At 32.6% G+C, this 18,914-nt stretch overlaps 1 protein-coding gene across 6 annotated transcripts in view; it reads right to left on the bottom strand.

Moving 5' to 3' along the window:
• VPS13A (vacuolar protein sorting 13 homolog A) overlaps nucleotides 1-18,914 on the bottom strand; it is a 235,292-nt gene that overhangs the window by 43,024 nt on the left and 173,354 nt on the right. For all 6 annotated transcript variants that reach the window (XR_005354104.1, XM_038527037.1, XM_038527040.1 and 3 more), the window contains 7 exons: nucleotides 15,281-15,410; nucleotides 9,519-9,751; nucleotides 6,021-6,174; nucleotides 5,391-5,537; nucleotides 5,078-5,159; nucleotides 4,125-4,194; nucleotides 3,171-3,276 (listed from right to left, as the gene is read on the bottom strand). Coding sequence is in view for 5 of the 6 variants with exons in the window: in XM_038527037.1 (XP_038382965.1) it covers nucleotides 3,171-3,276; nucleotides 4,125-4,194; nucleotides 5,078-5,159; nucleotides 5,391-5,537; nucleotides 6,021-6,174; nucleotides 9,519-9,751; nucleotides 15,281-15,410 (922 nt within the window). In the remaining variant the exon portion in view is untranslated. The remainder of the gene's footprint in view (nucleotides 1-3,170; nucleotides 3,277-4,124; nucleotides 4,195-5,077; nucleotides 5,160-5,390; nucleotides 5,538-6,020; nucleotides 6,175-9,518; nucleotides 9,752-15,280; nucleotides 15,411-18,914) is intronic.

The raw sequence follows: 18,914 nt of genomic DNA on the forward strand, positions 1-18,914 counted from the left end.
ATGAATAAAAAATACAGTGTTCACCTGTAATGACCACTATCCCATGAATATAAACACAAAGATCCTCAGCAAAATACTACTAGCTCAAATCCAGCAAAATATTAAAAATATTATACACATGATCAAGTGGGTTGTTGTAACATCCAATATAATAAAATTAAGAGAACAAAAACCACATGATCATCCAAACAGATGTATAAAAAGCATTTGACAAAATTCAACACATTTTCATGATAAAAAACACTTGACAAAGTGGGACTATTAGAGAACTCAACCTGATGAAGGTTATCTACAAAAAAAAAAAATCTACTGTTGATATCATAATTCAAGTAAAAGGCTGAAAGCTTTCCCTTTTAGAACAGAAACAAGGCAAGGATATCTGCTCTTGGCACTCTTATTCAATACTGTACTGTTGTATTAGAAGTTCTAGTGGGGCAATTAGGCAAGAAGAAGAAACAAAAGCCATCCAGAGTAGATCAGAAAGGAAGAAGTAATTCTCAGATGGCATGATCCTTACATACAGAAAATCCTACAGAATTTACAAAACATCTATTAGAGCTAATAAATGAGTTCAGTAAGGTTGCAGAATACAAGTCAGTATTAAAAAATCAATTATATTTCTATACATTTGCAATGAACAAACCAAAATGAGATTTAAAAAACAATTTTGGGGCAGCCCAGGTGGCTTAGCGGCTTAGTGCCACCTTTAGCCCAGGGCGTGATCCTGGAGACCCGGGATCGAGTCCCATGTCAGGCTCCCTGCATGTGTCTCTGCCCCACCTCTCTCTCTCTCTCTCTCTCTCTCTCTCTCTCATGAATAAATCTTAAAAAAAAAATCAATCTTAAAAAAAATTTAAAAACCCATTTTGCTCAGACTATAAACAAGAATAAAATATTCAATGATAAATTTAACAGAAGAGCCAATCTTATATTCTGAAAATTATTCAACAGTGCTGAAAGAAAATAAAAAGCTACATAAATGGAAGACATCCAATGTTTAAGGATCACAAGACTTAATAATGTTAAGATGTCAGAACCCCAAAACTGGTATGTAGATTCAACATAATACCAGTCAAGCCCCTAGATGACTTCACCAAAGAAGTTTTCAAGCTCAATCTAAATTCATACAGAATTACAAAGGGACCCAAAATAGTCAAAACAATCTTAAGATTGAAGTAGGAAAAAAAAAAAAAGACTGAAGTAGGAGGATTCATACTTAATTTCAAAACTTACTACACAAAACAACAATAATCAGGACAGTGCAGTATTGGTAAAAAGATGGACTTCTAGATTAATGGAATAAAATTGTATGTTAATGATCAACTGATTTTTGACCAAGGTACCAAGACCATTAATGAAGAGGGAATAGTCTTTCACCAAATAGTACTGGGACAATTAGCCAAATGCAAAAGACTCATGTTGGACCCTTACCTCACACCATATACAAAAATTAACTCAAAATGGATGAAAAACCTGATTATAAAAAAAATTCTCAAAAGATAGGGCTAAATCTTCATAACCTTCACAACCTTAGATCTGGCAAAAGACTCTCAAAGATGACAACAAAAACATAAGCAATAAACAGAACTTGGATTTCATTAACATTAAAATTTTGTGCTTCAAAAGACATCCTGGAAGTAAAACACAACACACAGAATGAGAGAATATTTGCAAATCATGTACCTGATTGCAATACATGGGACTTGTATTAAGAATGTATTGTTACAATTCAAAAAAAAAAGGGGAGACAACCTATTTAACAACAGGCAAAAGATCTGAAGACATTTATCTATAGAAAGTATGTAAATGATCAAACAACACATCAAAAAAATGTTCAACATCATTACTCAGGGTACATACAAATCAAAATCACAATGATATACTACTTCACAACCACTATGAGGGCTAGAATCCAAAGGACAGATAATAACAAGTGTTGATTAAGAAGTGCTGAAATTAGAATCATACATTTGTAAGATTTTAACTTCATAAATATTCATAGCAATGATAATAGACAAAATGTGGAAGCAACTCAAACATCCCTGATGAATGGATAAACAAAATGTGGCATATCCACAGAGTACTGGATATATATATGAAATACATGCACAACAGAATATTAGTTGGTCGTAAAAATGAATGAATTACTAATAACATGCTACAGCCTGAATGAACTTTGTAAACTTGATGCTAAGAAGCCCATTAAAAAAAAACTAAATAGCATATGATTCCATTAATATGAAATATCTAGAACAACAATAAATCCTACAGACAAAGTATATTAGTGATTGTATGGGACTGGCACAGTTTCTTTTTTGGGTTGATGAAAATGTTCTGGAATGAGACAGTAATGATGGTTGTACAATTCTGTGAATACATTAAAAACCAGTGCACTATATAGTCTGGATGATTAAAAATGTATGATTTGTGAACTGTACCCCAATAAACTGTTTTAAAGATTGTATTTATTTATTTATTCATGAGAGACAGAGAGAGAGAGAGAGAGAGGCAGAGACATAAGCAGAGGGAAAAGCAGGCTCCCCACAGGAAGCCTGATATGGGACTCGATCCCAGGACCCCGGGATCACGACCTGAGCCAAAGGCAGATGCTCAACCACTGACTACTCAGGCATCCCAATATATTGCTTAAAAAAAAAAAAAAGGCATTATTTGCCCTTATCTTATCCATGTAATTTGTCTTGTCTTCAGAATTTTTTTGAGGACAGCTGAAAAAGAGATCCTATCTGATCTACCCTACCAATCACTGTGATTTCAGTCTTTCCATCAGTCACAAATAGATACTACCTTTAATTTTTATCCCTTCTCTCATTGAATATTGTCATACCCAAATTGCTAAGTTATTATCAAAAGTAATCCAGGAAAATAAAATAGGGAAAAATAGTTAAGTGAACATGACTACTTTCTCCTCACTATTGGCCTAAAACCTTTCCTATTGGCTAACTCAACTTCAAAAGGCTATTTTAACTTTCATCTATAATCTGAAAATGTAATTTCTACCAATTTACCCACCATAGCAGCATAAGAAAAATTTTTAAACTTTATTTTTAAGACAGATCAAAACCATTTTAATACCGTTAAAAATTTATAATTGTTTTCGTCCTCCTCCTTCCCCAACTCTTCCCCGTCAATGCTATCATTTTAAGTCTTACCTCATTTTTTTCACTCACTTCAGCTTCTGTCATAAGTTCTGCTAAAGCATAAACAAACCCAAGATCTAATCTGAGATCCATTTCTTGGATCAACACTTTGAAGTACCTATAATATAAAACAGAAAACATTTAAAAATCATATAAAATAGAAAACCATTAAAAACCTAAGTGCATTAGGAAAATCAGATGAGGAAAAAGAAAAACATTAGATAACTATCAGAATATTGAAATTCAGGATTTTCTAGATTAACAAATAAAAAAAAGTCATGGCACAACTGTTCATAATAATTAGCACCAAACTCAAAATGTGAAAATGCCTAACAGAGAAAACTGGCAAGTAAACTCTGCTATACAGTCATGCAGCGGAATATTATACATTAGTAATAATAAACTGTAGCTACATCAGTAAAAATAATATATTTTAGTAAAAAGTTGAATGAAAAAATCCAGTCCTATAACTGTATGTTCACTTAAACAACAACAACAAAAATTTATTAGAGGAAAAGAAAGGAAAACTAAGAAGCATAATGTTTAGGTACATCTATACAATAAAACTATATTTTAAAAAGAAAGGGATGAAAATAGTACTTATTGGTAGTTGATAGGGTGGAGAAAATAAGAAATGGGAGTAATGCATCAATGGATGTTTCTGTCAATATTCTATTTCTTAGACTGGTGACAATTTTAAAATATTTTTTTCTTGTTTCTAAAACAATTTGCAGTTAATTACAGAAAAATGAGACAACAATAAATAAAGTAATAAGATACAGTTAATATCTAAGTATATTTCATTCAAAGACTTCTGACTCTTCAAGATTATAAAATAGATTTTCCTAATGATCTTTATAATATTTTATACACTTAAACCTTTGACTCATCTGAAATACATTTTTAAAGAGTATAATTAATTCACATACATTAAATAAAGACACAGAAATACATTAAGACACTTACTTAATACGTGATATCTGGGAATGCCCAGCAGATCTCATGACAATACTGACATCTGTAAAGGGCTTTGGAGCTAAATAAATAAATAAATAAATAAATAAATAAATAAATAAATAAGATTACTCCCATGATGCTTTAAGCAAAAGATAAGCATTTTCTTGCAATTTAATACACATAACAATGGAGAACTAAATAATTTACTAAATCACAGGTATCAATTAAAATCACTATTTGTAAGATTGATTGTAGTCTTAATTTCAGACCCCAGGATTTTTTAAAAATTATTTGTGATCACTTTAAGGACAACTAATCCTTTAAATTAGTGATTTTAAAGTAGAAGTATGCATTAGAATCACCAGGGAAGCACTGTGAAAACACAGATTCCAGGGTCTTGTCCTGGACTTCCAGGTGGAGGGGCTTAGGCATGTACAAAGGTCAAAAGCTTCCAAGCAGATTATCAATACTGCCTTAGCGCAGAGCCAGTGGTGTGGAGGTGGGAGGTGGAAAGCAAGGGGAGGAGAAGGGAAGGAGAAAGTGAGGGGCAGAGGTATAGTGAGAAAGAAGGTATGTGAAGGAGAAGAGGAGGATGGAAAAATGGACTTGTCATTACACTCATCTGGAGAATACGGGACAATTTCTATCTTTTGTCAAATTCTATATGAATTTGACTTTCTTCACAACTTATTCAAAGGTCCAGGTGGCTTTTAAATCAGGGATTTACAAATCAGTAATATTTCTAAATATTTAAATATGTATTTCTAATTATTTTTTTCCTCAGAATTCAGTCAACATGTTGTTGACTTTAGTTGAGTACTTGTTCCTTTTACAAGAGGTTTAGTTTTTTATGATCCCACAGAAACTAGACTTGAGAATAGTTTCATTTCATATTTTTATAGTACAATAAACCATAGAGCTGATACAAACATTTTTACAGTGATGTAAAAATACAAACAAACCTGAATCCATGGTGACTGACTTGGGAGGTTTAATTGGATAAAATACAAATGGAAATATAGCACCTTGAATCTGGTTTTGGATCTAAGAAAATAAAAAACAGGTCAGTATATCATTATGTTATAGTACCTGACTAGAAAAACAGGATTTACTAGTAAGTAGAAGGAAACAAGCTGTCTAGTTTAGTTTAACACTGAAACTGAAGTACTAGGTAAGAAAGATCATGGAAAAAAAAAAAAAAAGAAAGAAAGCATGGAAACACATTTGGTTTATTGCTATGTTCTTTATGAATGTAGTGTATCTTTTCAGACTCACCTGTATTCTGTAAATTTGAATTCTAAATGATGACTGATGTGCAGATGTGCTATATTCTACTTTTAATGCTGGAAGATAATTTCTTCGTATAGCTATTACATGTGGTTGCAGAATTTTCATATTAGTACCACTAGGTGTGAAGCGAACCTGAAAAATATACCACCGAAAACGCACTGAATTTCTCTGTATTCATAATTGATTAAAATTAGGACTATGTACCCAAAACTTTAAAGATAACATTAGTTAAAACAATAGGCTAAATAGTTAGACTGGATTTTACAATCTGACTAGTTTTAGATCAGATCTTTCCAATACGATTCACAAAAATATTCATATACTTATAGCTTAGTTGCATCACTTTTTATATAATATACTAAAAAATATATAAAGTGACAAAAGAAAAAATAATTTAAAAAGCAAAATAAAACAACATATTGGCTTCTTGTTAACTAAGGAATAGATCATTAGCATCTTAAGAGAAAACGGACTTTAAAGTAGTTTATATAAAGTATATATGATAGAATTCATTGTTTTGCAAGGAAACCAGACTTTCCTTAAAAGTTCACTAGTGATTCATCTGATTACAACAGATGAAAATCAAAACGTCACATCAGTACTTAAAAACATTACCGGAATGTTAGTGTCCAATTCAATAACCTTATCTTCTGAAGGTGAAGATTCAGTATATTCCTTAAATTCTTTCTCTAACTTCTCAGTGTGCTTTATACTCATTGGCTTCCATCTTGCCTTCTTCTTGGGCTTTGTCTCCCAAACCACATCAGAACTTACATGTGAAAGCAAAAACCATGGTACTAATTCATAAACATTTTCATTTTATCTGGTTTATTATATGAATTGCAAAACTTTCAGTATAATTTACAATAACCTCAATTATATGCAAGAATACTACAGGTTTAAAAGTATGAATTCATTCAATCAATACAGACTTTTACTCTGACACTATTTTAGGTGGTAGGGATACTATCAGTAAACATCTCTGCCATCCTAGAGCTTTATTTTAGTTGATAGACAATAAAGAGTAAATAATAAATTAGTATATTTGAATGAAGTATGAGGTGAAAATGCTTTTGAAAAAAGAAAAAGACAGAGTGAGGTGGATCTGGAGTACTAAGATACACCAAGTAATGGGGGTTGCAGTCTTAGAGTGGTGAGCCAGTGTGTCACTGAAGATGAGACTAGAGCCACCTCACAGGAGATAAGGGAGTTACCCAGCAGACAAGAAGAGAAGAGTTTTTCTGAGACAGGAACCAGCTAGAACAAAAACTCAAAAGCAGAGCACCCGCCCCTGTAGTGTACAAAGAACAAGGAGGCAGGCCTGCCTGGAACACAGTAAGAGTAGAAGATGAAGTAAGACAGTGGGAAGCCAGATAATGTAAAGCCCTACAGAATATTATAAAGACTTTGAGTTTTTTTGTGAAATGAGGAATCACTGAAGATAATGAGATCATCATGATCTACTTAAGCTTTGTAAAGAATACACTGTGCTGGGACAGAGCAGGGGAAGTAGTGGGAGTGAAGGACATAGGCAGACGGAGAAGCAGGTCCATGCAGGTCAGAAGCAGAAAAACTTGTTAGGAGTTTAATGGAGTAAGCCAGGAGAAAAATGTTGATGGCTCTGCCTTGGGTACAACAGTGAAGTAGTAAGAAATGGTCAGACCCTGTGTCTATCTTGAAGATAGGGTCAACACAGAGCTTCTAGATGGATTAGATGTGGGGTGTGAGACAAAGAGAAGAATCAAAGATGATTCCAAAGCTTTCGGCCTGAGCAACTAAAAGGAGAGAATTGCCATTAGCTTCAATAGGGAAGGAGGATTTGGGAGAAGGACAACAGGAGTTAGGTTATATGCATATGAAGTTTAAGAAGTCTCAGATACAAGAGTAGATATTTTGTGTAGGTGGTGGATGTACAAGTGTGGAGTTTAGAATAAAAGTCTCGTTAAAGATATACTGCTAAAACTATTGGCTAATAAGTGGTATTTGAAACAGAGAAGAGGGACTCATGTCTCAGGGCACCCAATATTAAGCATTTGAGAAGATAAGAAACCAACACGAGATGGGGAATTCTGAGAAAGAAAGAAAAACCAAGATGGTGAGGTATCCTGGAAGTCAACAAACATTACTATCAAGAAGGGATCTGTTTTAAGTGTTATAAACTTAAGCACCATGAGGACTGGTCTCTGGTGATTTTGACCAGTTTCAAGGTGTGTTGAAAGCAAAACCCTGCTGGAGTAGTTAAAGAAAGAATGGATAAGATAATAATCAGAGATAGTGAGTATATTAAACTCTTTTGTAACTGATTAACACTTTTGAGGAGGTTGGCTATAAAGGGAAGCCAAGAAATGGGCAGTAGGTAGCAGAGAAAGTAGGCTCAAGAGAATTTTTTACATTGAGCTGAATAATACTGATGAAAATAATCTGAGAGAGAGCCAAAAATTATTGATAGAGAAAGAAGAGAATTGCAGGATCAATGTCTCAATAAGCCAAAAGGAAATTAAATAGAGTGCAAAGTTGAAAATATTCTAAAATAGGAGCACATGTATCTATGATAACCTTGGAGAAGATATTGGCACAGTATGTAGGTAAAAAATGTTCATGGGTAGAAAGTTGTGATTTAGGGGAATAGGTCTTTGGAAATTCTTTTTTGACTGCTTCAATTTCCTCAGTGAAATGAGATACAAGGCAGTGAGGTGTGAGAGAAAATGGGGGTTTAAAAAATGAGAAAAAGTGTGAAATAGTAATCCCAGAGAGAATGGAACAAATCTCATTTACTGAAAAATTGCTAAAAGACTTAAATACATAATAAAAGCATCCATCCACATTCTAAAATTATTTCACTCTGTTTACCTATGTAAGTTATTTAAGTATTCTATTTATTAATTCCCTCTAAAATTTATTTTCACTTAATAAACAGAGAGGCAGGAACTGTGTATTATTCCCCTTTGCATCACATCATTTAGCATATAGCACTTAGCAAATAATAAACATTTCTTGAGAATAATAAAAATTTGTATGAAAAGTGTTTAATATTTTTTTTAAAGATTTATTTATTTATTCATGAGAGAGAGAGAGAGGCAGAGACACAGGCAGAGGGAAAAGCAGGCTCCATACAGGGAGCTCGACTTGGGACTTGATCCCAGGTCTCCAAGATCATGCCCTGGGCTGAAGACAGCTCTAAACCACTGAGCCACCTGGGCTGCCCAGTTTTTAATATTCTTTTTTAAATGGCATTGATTCCATTCAATGAAAAGTCAAGGGTGTTTCTAGATGAATTTATATAGAAAAATAAATTTAAACCTGTGCCATATACTTTTAAGATTTTATTTATTCATGAGAAACAAAGAGAGAGAGAGAGAGAGAAAGAGAGAGAGAGAGAGGCAGAGACACAGGCAGAGGGAGAAGCAGACTCCATGCAGGGAGCCCGACGTGAGACTCGATCCTGGGTCTCCAGAATCACACCCTGGGCTGAAGGCGGCATTAAACCGCTGAGCCGCCCAGGCTGCCCTATGCCATAATCTTTTGATATTATATATGCTTATTTTAGAGTTTAATTTCAAGGGTTAAAACATTATCCTGGTTATACAGACTGGATGCCCTCAAATTAGGCACTAATACAAACAAATTAACTGTATTATGTATTAAATATTTATGAACAGGAAGATTAAAGGCAGAAAGAAAAGAGTTTTACTGGTGATGACTTACATCGGGAATGATATATTCCATATTACCTTATTAGATCTTAAAGTGTCAAGATCAAATTAAAAAGTGATTGGCTATATTCAATAACTATTTATGAAGCATCTATACTGTACACTGTGGTAGGTGGTAATGGAAAATTAAATATTTCCTTATGGCATGCTAAAGTATACTTTTGAAAAGCTGAGTAAAGCTAACTTTTTTGAAAGCTTTAAGAATCAACCTAAGACAGGATTTGTAAATTTGATTTTTGATATATCTTTATCTCAAAAGGCAAAAAAAAATCTCAAGAGTATTTTTAAATCAGCACTACCTTAGTATAATAGTTAAAACACAAAACTTAAACTATGTTATTTTAGATTTTATAATCACCATTCTTAATGATTAAGAGCTAATCATTTAAATGTATCCAACCTTGTAATGCCAATATAGGCTACTTCTTGCTTTGTGTAATTGTTGACGAGAGAAATTCCAACATCTTGTAAGGCCAACACAATTTCTTGCTCCGCTAACTCTGCTTTCTCACTTTCATATGTTGCTTTAAATACCCTTGGATCTTCAGTGAATAAAATAATGCGTTGTAAGCCTTCAAAGAATGAAACTAAATAAATGGTCTTTTTCCCCGAATTTATAGGTGTCATCATATCCTAAAACAAAACCATCAAAAAAATAAAAAATTAGAGTCTTAATCAGGATATCTAGATTTCACATTTGAAAAATGAGAATTATAATGGCAACTACTTCAAAGGGTTGGACATACTAAATGAATTTTTATATAATGTCAGAAATTTACATAATTAAAATCAGTTGATGTTAGCTTATGCCATTATTATGAAGTTATTAATCATGAAGACAGATCAAGTGTTATTGTTCTTTCAACATCTTAATAAAATCTAGTCTTCCTTTGTAAGCTAATCAGTAATGCAAAGTATTATTTTCTCTGCTTTATTCTAAGACTAATCAATGTGTTATATATTCAAAATTATTCAGTAAGAAATTTGTATTTCCTTACAAAGCGGAATTAAATAGAATAAAAAATAACTGACACTTCCGCTGCATGCTCTACAAAGCACAGATATTCACCACATGGTTAATTCTGCAGGAAGCCCTGATTTATAAGCACTGTGTTAATATCAGGGTCTTGAAGTTCAACAAAATAAATAACAGCAAATTCTAATAACAGCCATGAATTTCTAGTCAGTATTCTAGTGAATATTCTGATTAACAGCAAATTTTAATATACAGTAGTCCAGTTCTCTCTGGTTTTGCTTTCCACAGTTTCAGCTACTTGTGGTAAACTATATTCCAGAAGCAGATGATCCTCCTCCTAAACGTACAGCCAGAGGGTCAATAGTAGTCTTATACTACATCCCAGTGCCTACATCTTTCATCTCACTTCATCTTATCATGTATGCATTTTATCATCTCCCCAGTGCCTACATCTTTCATCTCACTTCATCTTATCATGTATGCATTTTATCATCTCATCATCATCAGAATAAGGATAAATGGAGTATAAGAGATTTTAAGAAAGACCACATTCCTAGGACTTCTATTACAGTAAATAATTGCTCCATTTTATTGTTAGATTTGCTGTTGATCTCTCACTGTGAAATTTTTAAATTAAACTTTATCACAGATATGTATGCATAAAAAAAACCACATGGGTTTATATAGGATTTAGTACTATCCGTGGTTTTGAATATCTACTAGGGGTCCTGGAATGTGTCTCCTCCAAGATGGTAGGGGGAGGGTGGGACATGTTGTATTGTAAACATTCATGTTATAATGCAGTGAAATTAAAAAGCGGAGTGGTTACTATATAGTCAGTATTGAGGAGGAGTTAAGCTATTTATAATACTTTCAAAAAAATACACAGCACTAAAACTACATTGAAAAATAAGAAAACTATTTCCAAGTAATTCTGAAGTCTTTCTAATATTCTGTAGTAAATTTCAGATTTATCTTTATAAAGTTTAACTATCATTATATGATATAAATATTCAAAAATACTAATCCGCAGATACAGATCAAATTAAGATTACAAAATAATTACAAAATATAGACATTTTTAGACAAATGAAACTGAAAGAATTTGTCAGCTGTCAACTTGCATTAGAAAAATACTGAAGAGAAGAAAAATTAACACAAATGGAAACATGGAGACACAAGCTGGAATGAAAAACAGAAGAAAAACGTGAGTTAATTTAAATGCGCTGTTAGTTGCAGAAAGCAGTAACAATACTTTTTATGAGACATAATATATATAATATGTATTTAGAAATAAGACACACAACAACAGTATGTAAGATGAAAGGGGGCAGAGTAAGAGTTCTAAAGTCCTCATATTATTGGAAAAATGGCACCAGTACTAATTTACAGAATGCATGCTGTAGTAGCATTAGAAGCTACAGATTTCTTTTGAGTGTGATGATGTCTACCTATCCTGCAGAACACCAGTAAGCTATGCTCATGTGTTGTTACAAGAGATATGTGCAATGAGGAATAGGATTTGTAGGTTACAGGGGCTCATAACACACCCAAGTGAGCCTTGTTCCATCACTACAAAGCTCTCATTACAGGTGACCAAAGAGAATGGTTCTTTAACTGATGGGCAAAATGTCTGATGCTCCCAGCTGGCATACTGTTACCTGGCCTGTACCCTTCTGAGTAGGCAGCTGCAAACTGTAATCTATGATAGTTTTGAGAATCTAAATATTTAAATCTATAAAATATATAATGGTGGGCATTGCAAAATTATATACTAATGATACATGACTAAATGCTAAAGTGACCATCCTACCAGGAAGATATAACGATTCTAAATTTTATCAACCTAATCATAGTTTCAAAACATAAAAGCCAAAATTAACAAAAAATGAACATATATACCTATGGTAACTTTTAAATACAATGGTACAAGCAAATACACACACACAAAAAAAAAACCCGTAATGAGCTAGAAGATTTAAACACTGTAATTAATAAATTTGAACAAACCGACATATACAGAACATTGTAACCAACAATTACAGAATATATATCCTTTTCAAATATACATGAAATATTCACAAAATGACTACATGCTGGCCCACAAAATCTATCTCATTAAATTTCAGGACTGAATCTGAGTATGTTCTTTTCAAATCAGTAGAATTAAGATAGAAATCAAGAAACACAATTAGAAAATATCCACATTTTTGAAAATTAAGCAATGACCTAAGTAGCCATGAAATCAAAATATAAATAACAAATCACAAAACAGAAAAATATATAAAATAGAAAAACAAAAAAATATATGTGGAATATAAAAATAAATAAAAATGAAATTTAAGAAATACTTTGAACTAAAGGATAGTAAGTATAAGACATATCAAATTTGTGCTATAAAACTAATGCTGTTTTTGGAGGGAAATCTGTAACTTGAAGTGATCTGATATAAAAAGTGGTGAAAAACTGAAAACCACTGATCTCAGTGTCTACTATTAACTCAACTGTACTCCCTCACTTGCCCCAAGTTGTATGTTGAAATCCCAACCTCCACTGTGACTCTTCTGGACATAGGACCTTTACGGAGGTAGTTAAAGTTAAATGACACCACAGAGGAGGGGCTAGAGATCTGATCCAACAGGACTGGTATCCTGATGAGAGATATCACAGAGCTCACTCCTTCTCTCTCCACCATGTGAGGACATAGTGAGAAAGTGATCAACTGCAAGTTAAGATGAGTCCATCCCAGGTTCACCATGCTGGCACTGTGATCTCAGGCTTCCAGCTCTCAAACTGAGAAATAAATTTTTGTTATTTAAGCCACTCAGTCTAAAGTATTTTGCCATGGCAGCCCAAGCAGACTAACACAGTATCTATCTCAATAATTTTTTTTAAAAGATTTTATATATTTATCTGAGAGAGAGAGAGCTCAAGCAGGGTAAGTGGCAGGCAGAAGGAGAAGCAGGCTCTCAGTTGAGCAGGTAGCCTGATGTTGGGCTTGATTCCAGGACCCTAAGATCATGTCCTGAGCTAAAGGCAGATGCTCAACTGACTTAGCCACCCAGGAGCCCCTATCTCAAGAATTTAGAGAAAGGAAAGATGAAAGAATATAATATAAAGTAGAAATAGGCGAAAATGAACACAAATGTATAAAAGAGATCATCAAAAGAGCAAAACAATGGTTTTCTGATAGAAAAAGGTAAGAATTAAATTGGGAAATCTTAAGTAAAACTTATGAAGGGAAAAGAAATGAAGGCACAAATAAACTATACCAAGAATGAAAAAGAGAAGCACTATAAATATTAAAAAGATGGATAGGATAAAAAATTTTAATCAACATATTAGAAAAATCAGATGAAATAAACACATTCTTGGGAAACCTCTTAGCAAAATGACAAGCAGAAATAGAAAACTGAATTGTCCTAACATATTAACAAAACAGAATTTCATAATTTAAAATCTTCCTTCAAAAACAACTGTAGGCTAAGATGTCCTGGCTTCACTGGTAAACCTGGCAAACATTCAAGAAAGAAAACATATGAATCTTACATACACTCTTCAAGAAAATATGAAAATTGCATCTCCAAACATGTTTTAAACGTTAGCATAACCTTAAATATCAAATTCTAGTACGGACATTACTCTCATGAATACAGGCTAAAGTCTGAAAATATTAGCAAGTCAATTCCAGAAACACAAGACTAGTCTAATATATAAAACTATATAAAACCACATAAATCATCCTCTCAAATAAGTTGAAATCCAAATATCACAAATCATTTTCATAGAGAAAAAAATTAAAAGCTTAACAAATGATAAAAATTCAGTATTCATTCATTTTTTCATACACACATATTTTTACAAACTAGAAGATAACTGCCTTAATTTGATAGAGAATTAAACAAAGCCAAACCCACAATAAAAACACACTTAGTGATGTAATGTTCAGTTTTCCCTCTAAAATGGGAGATAACCACCGGTCTATTGGTAAGAAGAAATAATAATCAGTGGTAAGGAAAAGAAAAAATTAGAAGAGGGGTTAAATTAAGATGAATTTTGAAAGACTAATAATCCTTTTTTTTTTTTAAGCTTTTTATTTATTTATGAGACACAGAGAGAGAGAGAGAGAGAGAGAGAGAGAGGGGCAGGCTCCATTCAGGGAGCCCAATGTGGGACTCGATCCTGGGACTCCAGGATCACCCCCTGGCCAAAGGCAGGCGCTTAATCGCTGAGCCACCCACGCGTCCCGTCCTGAAAAACTAATAACATCTTAATAAAAATTCCTGAAAGTCATTCAAAATGTCACTGGAAAATGTTTATATATAACTTTATCATTATAAAAACCAAACCACTCAAAAAATAAATTCGTTAGTTGGTCCCTAAATGATCCTCACAGAAGCCTCACTGTCCTAAAATGACTGGCAGTGCCCTGTATCGGAGATAAATGCTGAAAGCACCTAACCCCAGTGTATCTTTTATAACATAATAGCAGCGAATAATGATGTAGACAAAACAGGACCCTTTCTGTTTTTAAACATTTTTGGTTAAAGTTTGAATTTGAATTTTTAGTTAAAATGTTTGGCAGTTTTTTAAATAAGATTTAGTTCTTCTAATCTCTGAGCATAGAATGTTTTTCCATTTCCTTTTTTTTTTTTTTAAAGATTTTATTTATTTATTCATGATAGCCACACAGAGAGAGACAGAGAGGCAGAGACACAGGCAGAGGGAGAAGCAGGCTCCACGCAGGGAGCCCGACATGGGACTCGATCCCGGGTCTCCAGGATCGCGCCCCAGGCCAAAGGCAGGCGCCAAACCGCTGTGCCACCCAGGGATTCCATGTTTTTCCATTTCTTTGTGTCATCTTCAATTTCTTTCATAAGATGTACAATCTTTTACTTCTTTGGTTAGGTTTATTCTTCAGTATCTTATGGTTTTTGATGCAATTACAAATGGGATTGATTTCTCTTTCTACTGCTTAGAGACTTAGGCTTAGCAAAATAAGTCAGAGAAAGACAAATACCATGTGATTTCACTTATATGTTGAATTTAAGTGATGAATCACTAAATTCTAGCTTTGGCAGTTTAGAAGTTCAGGCACACAACAGGCCTTTTAACTAGCAAAACTGAAAGATAATATCTTTAAAAAAGGATGTTTAGAATAACATAATACTCAACCCAATACGTACATCCTTTTGTGTTACTTCACCATGGCTTTTTCCACATCTCCACTTCAGCTTTCTAGAGCCCATTGGATCAGCCCATGTATAAAATACTGCTTTTCCAGGAGGGAGGGAATCTTCTATTTCACTGAGAGAACTACCATAAACAGTAAAAATACACATTAAACTAAGTACAAGCATATGAATATATAAGGAATCTAAAATAACACTTAATCCTAAATCCACTAGTTGAGACTTGTAACAGTCCTGATTAAGACTAGATTGAAATTTTTTTCCTTATACAATGAAAAAGAGGTTTTCTAAGAAAATGAGACTATTTCAAGGGAAATATTTGTCACAAAATAAAGAGTTTCAAGTTTTTAAAACTTGTGAACTTTTGTTTTAATACAAATGAATTATGGAAGGAAATTATTCCAACTATTATCTATACTAAATCTGAGAGAATTTAATTGGGAACTCTTTCCTAAGTATTAGTCTTATTCTGGCAAAAACAAGACAGCTAAATTATCTTTTAAAAAATCTTAAGACATGATATATAAATCTAAAAAAGTCAATCAACTTACAAAATAATTCCCAGAAAAACAAAAAATTGGAGAACTTACAAAACCAAAGAAATAACAGAATGTAACTTTTCTGAGCTGAAGCAGCAGCTGACTCCAGAAGTTCAATGTGGGCATTACAGAAAACTAATGAAAACAGAATATTATCCTAGACATATCTTTGTAAAAATTTTAAGTTTTACCGAAATATAGGGAAATCTGCCAGTAAACATCTAGGAAAATCACAGTTACCCACAAAGGAGTAAAAATAAGACTGCTCTCACATTTTTCTACAATACTGAATGCCAGAAAACAATGGAACAGTATCCATACAATTTTGAAAAAAGAGTTTAGGACTTAAAATTTTAAGTCAAATTCATTAATTTGCAAGGGTAAGACATTCTCAAACAAGCAATAGCATAATATAATATCCACAAACCTTTACTGAAAACCTAACTCAAAGGTTTTTCCCAACCAAGCCAGAAAGAACTCAGAAGAAAATTTAAAGAATTGGCATGTGGGGCACCTGGCTGGCTCACCTGGAAGTTCATCCTTTTGACCTTGGAGTCTTGAGTTCAAGCTCCACATCAGGTGCAGCCATTACTTAAATAAGTAAAACTGGGACATAAAAATATTAAGCAACTAAACCAGAGAAACTGAGTTGTCAAATGCCAAAAAAAGCCTTAAATAAATACATTTTTGAAAAACTGTTTTATATTAATATGAATCAAAAATTCCAAATTATATTCATAAGAAACTGGGAATTTGGAAAGAGAAACTGAAAATGTGAAAATATTCCATTTATCCCCCATGGGTCAATTAGCAGATTTTGTTTCACTCAAAATTTAAAATGCACCAAAATCTTCATGAACAAAAAAGTAGCAATCTACAACAAAAACAGAATTTTCCAAATCATCATTAGAAAAGAATAATCCATATTACCAAAATAAAGGAAGAAATCTTAGTTATCAGAAGGACTACAAAAAATGGGTTAAAGATCTTTATTAAAAGAAACAGATTCTAACATTATAAAATTAGACAATAACCAAAAATCTCAATAATATTCATAGCACATCTAAATGATGGGATATAAAGCATTCACTAAAAATTGTTTTAAAGCAAATTTACATGTTCACAATAGCTATTAAAAACAAGAGACTCAGAAACATAGACAGCAACAGTAAAACAGTGTGAAGAGAAATGCAACAAAATGGTGACAGTATTGAGATTTCAGGATTATGGTTTTCTTTTCACAGTTTTTCTACGGAATTAAGAAAATTGAGAGCTATAATTTATATTTGTAGGAGACAATGAACAATCATATTAACAACAAAAACAAAGCCAAGGAAAGAAAAGCAGGGAGATAACAGCCCTATAGGCATTGTGTATTCCACAAAAAAAAAAAACCATCAGTTGTAAATGTAAACCAGATAAATTAGTTTAAAAATATTTAGAAATGCTCTTAATTCATGTAAATTTTAATCTATTTAGATCACTGCAGAATATTTCTTAAAAGAAAATTCATCTCAAATTTATCTTAGATAGGCAATGAAAAAGAAAATAAAACTATAATGTTCATATAATGTTAACTATACATATATACAGCCTTAAACTCACAAGACAATGACAACACAATGTGAAAAATGCTTTGGTCATGCAAAGGTACAACTGAAAACTGTGTGCGTAGATTGAGGTAGTGAAATAAAAACACTAACTCAAAAAGAAATCTGAACCCTCATGTCACTAGAGCAGTATTTACAAAAGCCACAACATGAAAACAACATATGTGCCCATCAAATGGATGGATAATATGAATGGATAATGAAAATGTGATGTGTACATAGCATAATTATTATTCATTCATAAAGAACAATGAAATCTTGCCATTTGGGACAACATGGATGGACCTCAAGGGCATTAAGCTAAGTGAAATTAGACAAAAAAAGACTAACTCTGTATGATATGTATGTATTTATGAGAGAGATCTAAAAAGCCAAACACACACACACACACACACACACACACACAAAATCCAAACACATAGATTTAAAAAAAAAGAGAGAGTGGTGGTTGTTAGAGATGGGGATAGATGAAGTGGACAATGGGGTCAAAAGGTATAAACTTCCAGTTATACAATAATCATGGGGTTGTAATGTACAGCATCATGATGGCTATAGCTAATACTATATTTTACTATAAACATATATTTATGTATTAGTATAAACTAATATACTTATTAGTATATTAGTATATACTAATTAGTATATACTTATGTATACTATACTATATATACACTATACTAATAAGTATACTATAATTAGTATACTATGTATAACTAATATTAGTATAAACTAATATAGAAGTATACTACAAAGTATAATTAGTATTTAGTATAAACATAATATTTATATATTATGTTTGAAAGTGGAGGAAAGAGTAAATTTTAGTTATAATCACAAGAAACTATACATGGTGATGGATGTTAATTAGACTTATTGTGTGATCAGTGTGCAATATATACAAATATTGAATCACTACAATGTATTCCCGAAATACAAGGTTACATCAGTTACATCAAATTTTTAAAAAGTAAACTACAGATATTAATGTCAGTTTTATACTTACATATTTCAGTGTATCTGTTTTTAAAAAATGAGGATATTGTTTTATATAGCTTTAATGTTGTTATCAGTTATATATGTATTATCAGAATATATATGTGTGGGTATATATACATACATACTTACATACATATATATATACACATAGACAGAGAGAGTGTTTTATTTATTTAAGAGAGAGACTGCATGAACTCTTGAGTAAGCATGGGAGGGGGGGGAGGATCAGAGGGAGAGAGAGAAGCAGACTCCCTGCTGAGTGCAGAGCCCAGACAAGGGGCTGGATCTCAGGATCCTGAGATCATGACCTGAGCCAAAGTAAGACACTTAACCAGTTGAGCCACCCATGCACTCCGCATCAGTGTTATTCTTAAGAAATAATCTATCTTTATTTATTTATTTATTTATTTATTTATTTATTTATTTATTTATTTATTTATAATAGTTATTCTTAAGAAATAATCATAAAGTCAGTGTCTCATC

The sequence above is a fragment of the Canis lupus genome, chromosome 1, assembly GCF_011100685.1.
Source record: "Canis lupus familiaris isolate Mischka breed German Shepherd chromosome 1, alternate assembly UU_Cfam_GSD_1.0, whole genome shotgun sequence".
Classification (NCBI taxonomy): Eukaryota; Metazoa; Chordata; class Mammalia; order Carnivora; family Canidae; genus Canis; species Canis lupus.